Source organism: Halichoeres trimaculatus, unplaced genomic scaffold (genome assembly GCF_033239565.1).
Source record: "Halichoeres trimaculatus isolate MK-OKI-2021-1 unplaced genomic scaffold, fHalTri1.1 fHalTri1_scaffold_8, whole genome shotgun sequence".
NCBI classification, from domain to species: Eukaryota; Metazoa; Chordata; class Actinopteri; order Labriformes; family Labridae; genus Halichoeres; species Halichoeres trimaculatus.
This window is the reverse complement of record NW_027437186.1, coordinates 26,726,633-26,739,689: the sequence shown is the minus strand read 5'-3', so window position 1 is coordinate 26,739,689 and position 13,057 is coordinate 26,726,633. Positions and strand designations below refer to the sequence as shown.

General features: G+C 36.4%; 1 protein-coding gene across 1 annotated transcript; it reads right to left on the bottom strand.

Moving 5' to 3' along the window:
* Positions 1 to 3,103: 3,103 nt before the first annotated feature.
* Positions 3,104 to 10,491, bottom strand: tsnax (translin-associated factor X). The gene is made up of 6 exons (XM_074675079.1): positions 10,152 to 10,491; positions 9,355 to 9,438; positions 9,165 to 9,279; positions 8,803 to 8,933; positions 3,866 to 3,978; positions 3,104 to 3,666 (listed from the first exon to the last, which is right to left on the bottom strand). Exons 1-6 carry the CDS (start codon positions 10,165 to 10,167, stop codon positions 3,289 to 3,291), a joined length of 837 nt encoding a protein of 278 aa, XP_074531180.1. The 5' UTR covers positions 10,168 to 10,491; the 3' UTR covers positions 3,104 to 3,288.
* Between the last annotated feature and the right edge of the window lie 2,566 nt (positions 10,492 to 13,057).

Here is a 13,057-nt window from a genome sequence, read left to right as displayed (position 1 = left end):
CCCATCAGGTTTAAGGCCAGAGTTTTATTTTTCTAAGTAGGTCTCTGAAGGACTCTGATTGGACTGAAGCTGCAGAGTGTTGGAAAATATAAGATGCAAGATAGATAAAGTGCCTTTATTTTGGTCTGTGACAAGGCCTGAAGTCAGAAAACACCTCCACGGTATGAAGTAAAAGTTTACACTTATCAGTTTATGCATTCATCTGGTGTTTTTTCTTGGTTATTTAGTTTTGCATTATTTAATTTTATTTATTATTTTTAGGCATTTATTAGTCTATTTGTTTGCATATGTTTTTATTTCTTCATCTATTAACACTCAGGTAGTTATTTATTCAGTATTTACCTCCTTTTATTTTCATGTTTTTATTCTAATCATTATTTACACTGTAACTTATCATAAGAGGGTAATTTTAACAGCAGTTTTCCAAAATAGAAAAGTATAATACAGAATTCATGGTATTTTGACTTGAATTCTTTTCACTACTTGAAGCATGTAATATAGGATATTTTATCAAAACATTTGGTAACATAGGTTATTGTTATTTATGACACTGTGGCTGTATTTTTTTGCAGTACTTTACGGCAATACCCGAAGTAACTTACCGTGAAAGATGTTTGATATATTGTTGTAAACAGAAGGGATAACGATACTGTAACTGAAGATACAGTAATGAGACTGTAAGTAATTTTACAGTAATTTATTGTAAAATTTACAGACATTTTTTTTACAGTGTATTAATTGTTTAATTGTTTTTCATTTAGTTTACCTTTTAAGTGCTAATTTCTTGCTACAATATTTATTCAGCCTACATTATGTTTTATTATTATTAGTTCATTTTTCTATTTTTTGATTATTTATTTGTTGATTATTTTTGTCATCACTTTATATTCTAAACCATTTTGTTTGAAACATTTTTAAAACATTAACTTTACATTTCAACCTGAATTATGTTCTGATTTCCTAAAAGATGATTTTAAAAACAGTTTGTATTACTCTTCTTCTTTTTTTTAGGATTTAGGATCCCCTGTGGAGGGTCAGAGAGCTGAGACAGATTAAACTCACAGGTGAACTGCTGAGTGACATCATTACCTGAAGCTTTTAGAGATTAGAGCTCCAAATGTCAGCCTCATGCAGGTGTCAGGTTCCCTAATTTTATTATCCACACTTTGGCTCCAGTCTTAGCCAGTAAATCAGCAGGCCATTATCAAAAACAAATTATTTACAAGCAGATAAAGAACTTTAAACTTTTATTGACTCTCTCTTTATGTGCGTGAGGCCTCGTTGAAGAGGGGATGATGAATCTGATCCCAGGATTACATTCATACCAATTTTATTTTTTACGAATAAGTGTTTTTGTTTATTATAGGTATACAAAAGGTGAAATTAGTGGAATCTGATTTTGTTGAATCATAAACCCATGCTTTATAGGCTTTAGTACCTGCATGTCACCAGCAGATGTCAGGCTTCCCTCAGACTCCTGTATGTGTTCCTTCAGTCCAGTCCCTCCTCAGTTTGATCTCTTTTAATGATTAAAATAAACTTTTTTTTTTCACATTAACCCAGCTGCATCCTGCAGAAAACAAAGTTTAATAACAATTTCAAAAACTCTTAAAGGCACAGGCGCAGGACAAAACAAACTATGTATCTTTATTTTTCAGTGAGGATTCACAAATGCCGAAAAGCACACATAAACACAGTTAAAAACTAAAGTGATCTTAGGCGGGATTTTTTCCCCCAAATTCTAAAATGGTTGCATTTGTTCTCTTTAAGTAGATCAGACACTGTTGCTTTTAAAAACATCTTATTGTATAACAAAGGCAAATTTACTGGACATAGAGATTAATTTCAGAAATATATATTTGAGTCTCGTTCTGTTTACAAAACACTCATTCAGAAATACTTGTGAATATTATATTCCATCTTTTACCAAGTCTGTTCTTACATACTCTGCCACACACTGGACCGTCAATTGAACACAAGGATATGTTGTCTTCTAATCAGAGTACGTGCAAACATTTTTCTTTGTTTTGCAAGAAAGAAGGAAAGCTAAAAAATCACCTAAATAATCCAGATTTATAAGGATAATGCACCATTTTAGTGTTATAGCAAAGAATCAATTGAGCAAATATGACTCAGTATGCCTCTGTGTGGTACTAATACTCACCAGCAGAGGGCAGACATAAACCAAGTTTAGACTCTGTTTTCAGGACCTGAAGAAAGTGCTGCAGGAGGAAAGGAGTTACCCCGTGAATTTTTATTTCCTGATTTAATTGAAGAGTATTTATAAAAAATTTGAAAGATTAACATTTCATTCACAAGTTTACACAAAGAGAGAGGGAGCGGCAAATTCTAATCTTAAAGCTTAAAATGCAGTGTTTCTGATAGGAAATTGCATCCTAAACTGATATTTTAATGCTACTGAAAGCTAAGCAAAAATCACAAATCCTGCAACAGTTTCATGCTTTATGCTGCAAATTTGTTAAATTTGCGTTGTGCATGTTGAATGAAACATTTAAAATAGTTGACATTAGAGGCAAACATCTGCTGAAGAGGACAAAAGCAGGAAAATCTGCACCCACAGGGTTTAAATCATCAAGAGCACATTGAACTTTGTCTATAATTCAATCCTGTGCTCATTTTTTTTTTCCTGAATCACAAAAAACAAGCATCTGTTTCTTATTCTGAGCACCAAACTGTGCTCACGTAAACATGAGATGAAGCAAAAACTGCAGCTAACTCTTATTCTGCATGGGTTTGAGAGAGAACACACAGGGAGGTGTGTGTGTGTGTGTGTGTGTGTGTGTGTGTGTGTGTGTGTGTGTGTGTGTGTGAGTGTGTGTGTGTGTGTGTGTGTGTGTGTGTGCCAGCAGGCCTGCCAGCAAATCGAGAATAGGCACGTACAACGCACAAAGGTCACATGTTTCTGAGAGTGCAGGCAGCCCGTGGTTCTACCTTAGATTATCTGTGTGTGATAGGGGGGAAGAGAGGAGGATAAAATAAACACACACAAACACACACACACACACACACACACACACACACACACACACACACACACACACACACACACACACACTGGAATAAGCTTAAAGAGACAAGCAGATTTGGCACAGAACTTTTATTCATGCAGAGAACTGAAGTCATCAGATCGTTATCGTGTAACAAATCCATAACTTAGCTTTAAAGTTACAAAAAAAGTTTAACGAGCTGATGTATAGAACGTTAAAACACACATAGGAGAAAACACACACAATGAACGGAACGAAAACAGTTGACATGGCGTCAAAATCAAACCACGCCCTCCTCAGGGTCAATGAGCGCGCTCCTGCTGGAAAAAACGTCAGCCAACATGTGTTTGGGGATCTCGGAGCCACGGACTTTCAGCGTGTAGCAGGCATCCTCCACCTTCCCCAGACTCTGACGGAGCGTGTGTAGCTTCTTGGACACCTCGTAAGGCCCCGTGTTCCCGATATACGAGAACCCATCATGGATCTGACGCAGGAACTGGCTCAGCTGGAATGGCGTGTCGATGTCACCGTTGCCGACACTGCTGATGCACATTCTCATCAGCTCCCCTGTCAGGTCAGCAACGCCAAGCAGGTAGTCTGAGGGGGTCACCTGGAAGGTGAGGACCTGAGCGCCTGGAGGGAGAGCTTCAGAAGAGTCCTGAGTGGAAGGAGTCAGAAATAATGAGTGGCCAGTTTTCGGCAGTGTTATGTGTTGCATAAACCTCAGCAAACTCTGCTTCTGACTGAAGAAAAAGTTCTCCGTTAAAATATGTCAGGATGTCTTTATGGCAGAAAGGACCCGACTTTTTTTATTTTTGAGACTATTTTGACCTGAGAACAACATTTTGGGACAATACCTTATCCTCTGCTCTCATAAACACCAGTCGAGCGTTGATCTCCTCCAGGCTGATGAGGCTGCGATGACGGATGTAATGCAGGAACGAGACGGCCTCCACATACTCCTGGATTCCTGATTCAGGAAACAGATCAACAGTTTAATGCATTATGCCTGAGGGTCCATCTATATGTTCCACTAATCCAGATGAAACATGAGCTTTAACCCCATTAAAGTTATTCCTATCAATAACCCAGCTCAAAGTGTTTCTTTGAACACACTGTGAGTTTTCAGAGTAGTTTTAAACAAAACACCATTACCTTTTAGATGTGGAGTAAAACTTTCAGCCATGGACTATTTTATCATAATCATTGTATGAACATTTATCAATTTTATTCATATTTTTGTTAACAAAAGTTATTGGTGTTTCCATCTTTATTCTGTTTCTCTGGTGCCCCTGTAGAATCTTACCATGATTTACAGCCAAAGATCCCCGTTTTTATCGCTGTATTGTTTTAGGAAACCCTTATTTCCACCTCTGTCTGAAACGCTGTCTTAGCTGCTGTCACTTTAAGGCTCCCTACTTGACAAAGTCCCTTCTCTCTCATTAGCCAGCTCTCTGGATGCAGGCCTTGTGAGGCTCTGCCCTCCAACATGTCGTGGAGTGTTTTGGTCAGTTCCCAGACAGATTCAGGGATTTGTACAACATGAATATGCAGAGGTTTGAAAATCTGCACACGATTAGTCTGAACCAGACTACCAGACCCAGAATCGGCATTAAGATATGAGCAGAATTAGCACAGCGCTCTTCTCTCTTTCTTCCTCTGGTTTCAGTAAACAGCTGTGATTTAACCAAGCCTCAGACATAAGAATAGTAACAGAGTGTATAAACAGTCTGTGGTATCTGCCCAGAGCAGATCACAGATGTAGATAAAGATTCAAATAAAACCTGTTTCCTCTCTCCGTCTGCTCATTTAACCTCAGCTGTTGTGTTTCTGCTCTGGGCTGAGATGACCCCTGGTTTGTTTTCAGGCCCTGCGCAAACAACAATCAAATAATCACAGGACGGAAGACTTTGTGTCTGAAGTTTACTTTCAGAGCGGCACTCGGACTTCAAAGAGGCCCGCATCTCTGAGGAGAGCTGCAGAGAGCAGAGACCGTCCCTGGATGACTTCTCTCTTTATTCTGTTGTTTTATATCAAACTGGACCAGCACTTCAAAAACCTGCCCTATTTTCGGTTCGCAGTATTCCTGTCTTGTTTTTAGACATGCTAAGCTAACAGCAGCCTTTGTAAGCATAGGGAAGTACAGAGTGCTGTGAGCATAAACTGTATAAATAACTGATGAAGTAATCTTGACGTCATCCATTTATTTGTCTTTCTGAATCCTCAAGTTTAGGCTTTCTGCTATTTCAGTATTGTCAGATACCATAGAGCACAGACACAGCTAACTGCTAATTAGCATATATTAACTTAGAAACATATTTACATAAATAAATCTTCAAAAGGCTCTAACTGCACAACCCAGGGGTTTAAGAGGGGCTGCTGAGTTCAAATGTTGAATGTTGTTTTTAAACGTGGGCAAAGTTTCAAACTGTGAGGTCACCATGTGTCGGAGTAATCCCAAAATGAGACACTGCTTTAAAAGTCACACCAGAATGACTCAATCTGTGGCATCACTGATTGATAGATGTCCATAAGATCATCATAAACTCTTACAACCAATCAGAAACGTCCTGCTTCGATCTTTGGAGGATCATTCTGGAATGTCAGATTCTCGAACACTGAGTTGCTGAGTGCTTTGAAGGTTCTTAAAGAGACAGAAGCTGAAATATAGACAGCTAGAAGCTCCCCGCTGTCAGTTAAAGAGGCCATGACCTTGCTTTAAACAGGTGAATTAACATAGAGCTCTAATTTCTATTTTTGTAGGCATGAAATATAGCTGTCAAATTAGGCAAAGGCAAACCATTAATTAAAGAAAGTCAGGAAAATTGCAAAAATTATCAACGCTAAGCCCTGCAAAACCACACCTTTACAGATGATGGATGACTGAAACAAGATACAAGAACTGCACATCTATTCTTGAGCCAGTCTGGATTTTTACATTTTAACATTTTTAGGACAAAAATTTGTTGAATTCTTACAAACACCCACAAAAAGTTCAACATTTTTACATTCTTGTTGTTTTTTTAAAGCTCCAACTTGGATTCTCCCACTAAGTGTTGAGTTTAGCGCCCCCTGTGGACAACATGATATCCTTTTTCTCTTTTTATGTGAATTTCAAAGTTCTGTTTCCTGTCAAAAATTTCCATCTTTCTTCTTATAACAGCTACTTTCGGTCTTTTTTTGCTGTGGATGTTGAAAACAAGGTGCCCTCAATCACCTTTCAGTTTGCCTACCCCCAAACTGAAGTTTAAAGAATCTAAAATTTACATTAAAGATGTTTTTAATATTTCTGCTGATGGTCTTTGATGCTTTTGTGAGCCCTGTACAGTCATCCTTCTTAATTTTAGCCTGTTTCATGACCACTAAAAAAATCCCCACACAAGCTTTAAGCTGATATATTTTGTATGTTTGTATATTTAAGTTGTTTTCTTTTTGTTTTGGCTCTACTTTGTGTAAGTTTTCAACCTTTGTTTTGTCATCTGCCTCTCCCACAGCATGTTTATTATTCTGAACCTGTGAAGGGCTGCAGGGAACTAAACCTGATCCTGATTCCAGTGAGTGACATTTCTCATATTTTTTTTACCACTCAGAGATAGATTATCTATAAATGTCATAAACGTCTGATTACAGTGACTGCACAGCTGTGACACTTCTTTAGGGAGAATACACCAGCAGCCTCCAGGATATACAGGATATGACATGAAAAGGTTACTCTGGCTTTGAGGCAGCAGGTGGAGTTCAGTTCCTGAGTTTGCTGCCAAGCAGCGGCGGCTTGTGTTTACTCTGAAGCTGAAGCCACCTTTGGTCACTGAGAACCAGAATAAAATCCTCAACATCTAAACAATGACTCCTGGAAAATTCACCCTGTTATTGGCACCGCATGTTGGGAAGGTTAGGGTGTGGAGAGCATGTGCAGAGCTGTGAGTGATTAAAGAAACATGCACAAGTTTCTGCTGCTGGTTGGCATATTATTAATGTTTGAGCACAGAGCCAGTCGCCCAGTTTCAGGTGAACCCTGGGAAAAAGCTACAGCTTGTTAGGTTTGTGGTGTCTCAAAACAGTCTCGCCGGGTCAAGCTAAAGAGCTTTTCAAAGAGCCGCGCTGCCCTCTTATCAACAGCAATTAGGTTCAGATTCAGCCATCAGTTTCTTTAATGGAGCTTTCATAAAAAGAGCAGAGCCATTACACATGCATGGAGACTACACGTCCAGCCGAGTTTATCTGCAGAGCCTGTGCAGCGCCCCCCGTCTCAATCTAATAAACTCGATAAAAATGGAAAAAAAATGAAGCATCTAATTGTTGGGAACTGCCACTGGTCACGTCGCGGAGGATGCAGTGGCGATTCCTGAGTGACCACAATCTAAAAATGACTTCCCCAGCTGCTAGATAACAGCTCAGCTCAGCGCGCAGTAATGTTTTCCTCCAAACTCTGCAGACATGTTGGCTACGAGAACAAACACTTATAGAGATGCTGGAGGGAAAACATGTTTATCAGAGGGTGTGTCTATCAGATCACGGTCTGCATCAAGGTCACGCTCTCACACCAACAGGGACGTTACAAAACATCTGAAGCATAAATAAAAAACAGACAAACACAAATAACAACATGATGGTTACTAAATATACAGGCCATTCAGCAGAACAAGGTCAAAGGGTGAGAAATATCCATAAACTAAGAAGTGATTATTCTTTCTCTTTCTTTTCATGAATCTATAGAGTAAAAAATCCAAAGATTTCTCTCTCATTTGTCTTTTCTCACCCGCTGTTTTTAAAGCACGCATTAAAAAGGCAAAAAACAAAACCTTTAGAATTACATGAGACATTAATTGTTAGCAGCAGGATAAAATATTAAAAACAGCATGTACTTAGTTTCAGTTGAAACATATTGACCTTTACAATTCATCTTTTTCATTTTACTGGCTTAGAGTTCTTGTATTTTTCTTATATCTACATATATATATATATATATATATATATATATATATATATATATATATATATATATATATATATATATATATATATATATATTTATTTATATATATGTGTGTGTATATATGTACATATACATAAATATACACATGTGTATATATGTGTGTGTTTATATATTTTTCCATAAACATTGATTTTAAAACAATAATACAAGTGTTGTCTGTGCGATTTGTTCTGACTTTGTCAATATAAAACCTTATTATGGGCTATTCGGATATAGCTTTTTACAATCTGTTTACTTAGCATAATTTCATGTATTTCTTGGATTTTAGAGTTTTAACTAAAGTCAATAATTTTTTGAAAAAAAAATGTCATTTTTAGACTTTTCCTGAAACCAACACATTTTTTACTCTTTAATTGCACAAATGTGATCAAACTTGTTTCAAATTTGAGGATTAATTAGTTCTTACCTTCACTAAACCAAAAAGACTTGTAACACCATAATTTATAACTTCTTAATTTGTAAGATAACACCCTTTTTTCAGATAAGACTTCCCACTTTAGCAGCAGCTGTAACTGTTTAAACATTTCAATTTGGTGAAAAAAAAAAAATGCAAAAAAAATAAAAAAGGGTTGTGTCTGTATGCATTTATGTGTAGTCCTCTTTTTCCTTTTTGTTTCTCTATCCCCGTATTATTTAATAACACCAAAATAGTTGAACAACAGCCATTACTATTTTTTTAGCATTGTTTTTGCAAAAAATAATTATTAATGACAAATGTTAAATGCCCACTGTCATTTAATATATGATCTGTAGTTATGTCGGGCTTTCTTCTTTAGAAACTGGTGTAGAGTGACTGACCTGGTGTGAATGCTCTATGAAACTGATGGAGATCTTCTCCTCGCAGCTCTTCAGCTATCTGACCAATTTTCTGTCGAACTCCATCCAGCTTAACCTCTGCTTCATTCAGGATCTCCGCTGGGTCTGTTACACTTATAATCCAAAGAAACGGTCCAGATTAACATTTCTAAAACAAGTTTGACAACATACAGATTTAAATGTGAAAACCTTAACATTGTGTTTTCAGTTTCTCATGTAAACTATGCAAGCAGTTTCCCATTTGAACTTGTGGTACCCCTAAAGCAGAAGAAGCTGAGCAGCTTCACAAAGGAAATACAACATGTCTAAGTGAGCTAATAGTTGTGTTCAGCTGCAGTTCATACCTGGTCACTCTGTGGAGGAGAAAAATGGTTCTCTTGCTCTCGATTGTGACGTCTCGACTGATCTTAACCAGACGCTCATATTTGTCATGTTTAGTGTCCAACTCCTGCTGGAAAACTAAAACACAAAGGTAACTGTCAGAACAAAAGCCTTTAAAACTTTTGAAATATTATAAATAACCAATGGAGTTACCTCTAAAAGCAGCAATGACAGGTGAGGATGGGCTAGAACTCACATCCCGAACTGTATCGGTGTTCCTCCGAGGACCTCCCTCCCCTGAGGGACACAGGAGATCAGGTGATGATGAAGACTCAGAGTATTTCAAAATGAACGTTATAAGCATAATAAAACTGACACTCCACAAAAATGACCTAACTTTTCAGTTGCCTTGAAATATTTTACTTCAATTTAAATAATTTGCACTCCATCACATTCTGCTTTTGTATGAAAAAACATCCATTAAGTCACAACCTGTCGCATCAGTTCAATAACTGATGGTGAAGTCAACTATTAAAACATATAACTGAATGTGTGCAACACATGTGGTGTCTGATTATTTATTGCTCTTATTGTACAAAGAATACACAATACAAAGGAACAATTAAAGGTTTGTTGTTGTTTTGCATTCTTTAGAAAAAGATATGTTGATAAATACTTCGGTAAAAAAACATTAAACTTCTTGAACGGGGTCAATTTGGAGGCAAAATAGGTAAATACGCCTGCTGTCTACATTATAATCGTTTATATTTACGTTATCTACAGATAACATTAAAATATAGTCTGAGAGCAAACATTCAGTATATAGAATGATGGAAAACTAGCAGTTTTAGCACCAACAAATTAATCTTTGTAAACATTAGCTGCTTCAGTAAACGTGGGTTTTAGTACTCTTTTTTAATATGAATCTTTCTTCTTGGTTTGTTCACACTGACTAACAATTTACCTTAAAATAAACCATGTTATTCCACAGTATCGACAAAAAGACTTACCTTCGCGTTTACTCATGCCTTCAGGTTAAAATTTCGCCTTTAAATGGAGAAATAGTTTTAATTTTATCGTTTTTAAACAGGTTTTGTGTTCTATTTTTGTATGATCCTTAGATGTCCGAGCTGCTGGAAATACACTTAACCAAACTACTTCAGGATTTTTAAGGTAAGTCGAAAAAAACGGCTCAACTTGCACTTAACTATATCTTCTCTAGTTTCTGTTCAACTACACTACAGTGTAAAGAGTCCACGGAGTGAAATGACCGTGTTTACTTCGATTAAAAACAGGCATTCACGCTGTGGTTCAAAAGGGGCTTTCGCGCAATTCACACGTATAGGCGTAGATGAGATGAGGTGCATCATGGGAGATGTAGTTTAACCAGAGGTTTGCTTTTTTGATTGTTTTCTACATTAAAGATGTCAAACTTAAGGTCTTAATTGGCTTCATACGCCTTAAAAGAATACCCAGATGGATTTAACTATTACTCTCTTCCCTTTTTCAATATTTATTCCTTAAGAAGCTTTTTTTTTTTTTTTTTTTTTTTTTAATTTGATCATTATTTTAACTTTGATTTAATTGAATTTCTCCTGAACCTGCATTGACTGATCAGGTGTTATCCTTCTCTTTGACAATCTCTTTGTATATTAATGACTTAAAAGTGTAAAAGGGTACTCATTATTTGTTTTTTTACACTAATTATGTAGTCAAAAACAAGTTAAAAGGAAAATATAAAGATAAGAGATAATTCGCTTTTCAGGCATTCTTTTTCCAAGGTGGATTGATAAAAAGAGTCTAGAGTTTAAATTTACAACAAATGATCAATCAATCAGGCCTCATTTATATAGCACATCCGATGCAGTTTAAAGTGATCTTCATTTATTAAAACTATAAAATTGCAACATATACTACAACAACAAAAAAGGCATGTAAATAAAAACTGAATACAAAAAACTGCTCTTCTCAGTTTCCAGGAAAAAAGAAAAAGTAAAAATTAAGTATTGGAATTACATGCACTGTTTTCAGGACAGCTCTAAATGGTTAGCAAATCACCACCACCAGAATTTAATCACTTTGAAGAGAAAACCAGCTTTTTCGGAGATTGTGCATTTGGTTTATTTGTTTTCTTTTTTTATGGATTATGCCTGTGTGCATAGGTTATAAACATGTCAAAACGGTGCAATAAGAAGTTTCATAGCGTCTTTAAAGGAAAGAAACGAGTGGCAGTAGTTATCTGTTTCTTCTAACTTCCAACAGAAAGCAGCCAGTCATCTCCAGACTACTGTTCTAAATCAGCCTGAGTCATTTGTCGCTATTAAAGTATGTTTCATTTCAGACCTTTGTTGATCAGATTACTCGCTGCTCCCCTGTAACCCCTCCTCCAGGGACTCCTGCAGACTGTGTACGTGCCACACGACTGGTGCCAACTTCAGCTTGCCGCTCTGCATCTGCACAGCTCCCCCTGTCACTCAAACACCCTGATCACCTGTTAAAGTGAAAAGTGTCTGAAGTCAGCAGTTAATGACTGGCCCATAAGAGCAAAAAGTCACGAATTAGTAATAAAATTAATCATTATCTGAATCTGATGTATGATGTAATTTACCCTGAAGCCACCCTGCAGAGCTCCATAATCTAACCCACGAACTCACTCATCATTCCGACAGGAACCTCTTTATTCAAAATATTCTTTGTTGTGTGGAAGGAATTTCACACATGCAAGCCAGGAATGAGGGCAAAACACGGTGATGTTGACGTTGACTTGTGATGCTTTCACGTGCTCCGTAAGAGCTCGGAAACTTTCATCTGTCAGGCTGCAATTTTTTTTTTTTAACGTTACAGATGCTCTGGCAATAGCAACCGATATTTACAGGCAAACATGTATTCTGCTCATTTATGTATGTTAAAGATTAAGATTGCAAAAATGTATGTCCCCCCTGTATTCACCACCATAGCCGGTTAAAATAATTACATTATGTATTTAAAAAACCTTAAATAAAATGCTAAAAGGCATACGTTTTGAAGCTTGTATTTTTTTTTAATAGTTCATTCAATTTCATCATTACTAACAAATATCTATACGATGAACGTCAAAAAATGTAAACTTGATGGTGAAAAAAACCCTTTTACTTCTACTTTGCCTAAATAAAGTTGATTTCGATGAATAAATAAAAATACTGATAAAAAAAGATGAAATTTAGGCCAATTATCATTTGCTTTTTGCTTTGAGTTATCTTGTTGAGTAAAGGCAATTATGTGAAACAAAACTGTTGAACCCTAAAAGTCACTATAAGAATGTAGTGTGCAACTAAGAAAACCAACTGTGTACTAAAAATAGCATATATGCAAACAAGTTAGTTATACCTACCTATATACATACCTACCTTGTACATACAAGAAATTACGTTTTGCCACATGACACTGTAAAACTTCTTCCTAAACAACAGGTTCATCGTGCTTATTGTAGGTCTAGTGATGTTTGATTGCAGGGTGTGTTTTGTGGTCTAACTATTGGGTTTTTTTTGTTTGTTTACTTGTTGTTTTCTCGCCAGGACATTTATTTTGTTTTATTTAATTGTTTGAAGGGAGGTGTTTTTAACATCTGGCCAGGGACTACACAGGGTAAATAGTCTTTTGGCTAAACTTGGTACATTTAAATCTTGCTAAATACACTGATACATATAAAGAATCTCTATCTAATTTTGGGGAATGGTTGGGGAATGAAATAATTTCCAAATCAAAAGTAAGGAAAAAAAACATAGTGTCACAAATATGCATGGAAGCCCCAAACGTTATGATTCAATAATTTTTTCAGTTTTTTCAAATGAGTTCATTTTAGCTTCCTTTTTTGATAGTTATCATCATTAGTTCCCTTATTTTCTAATTATCTGTTTTACCTGAGAAAAAATAATCT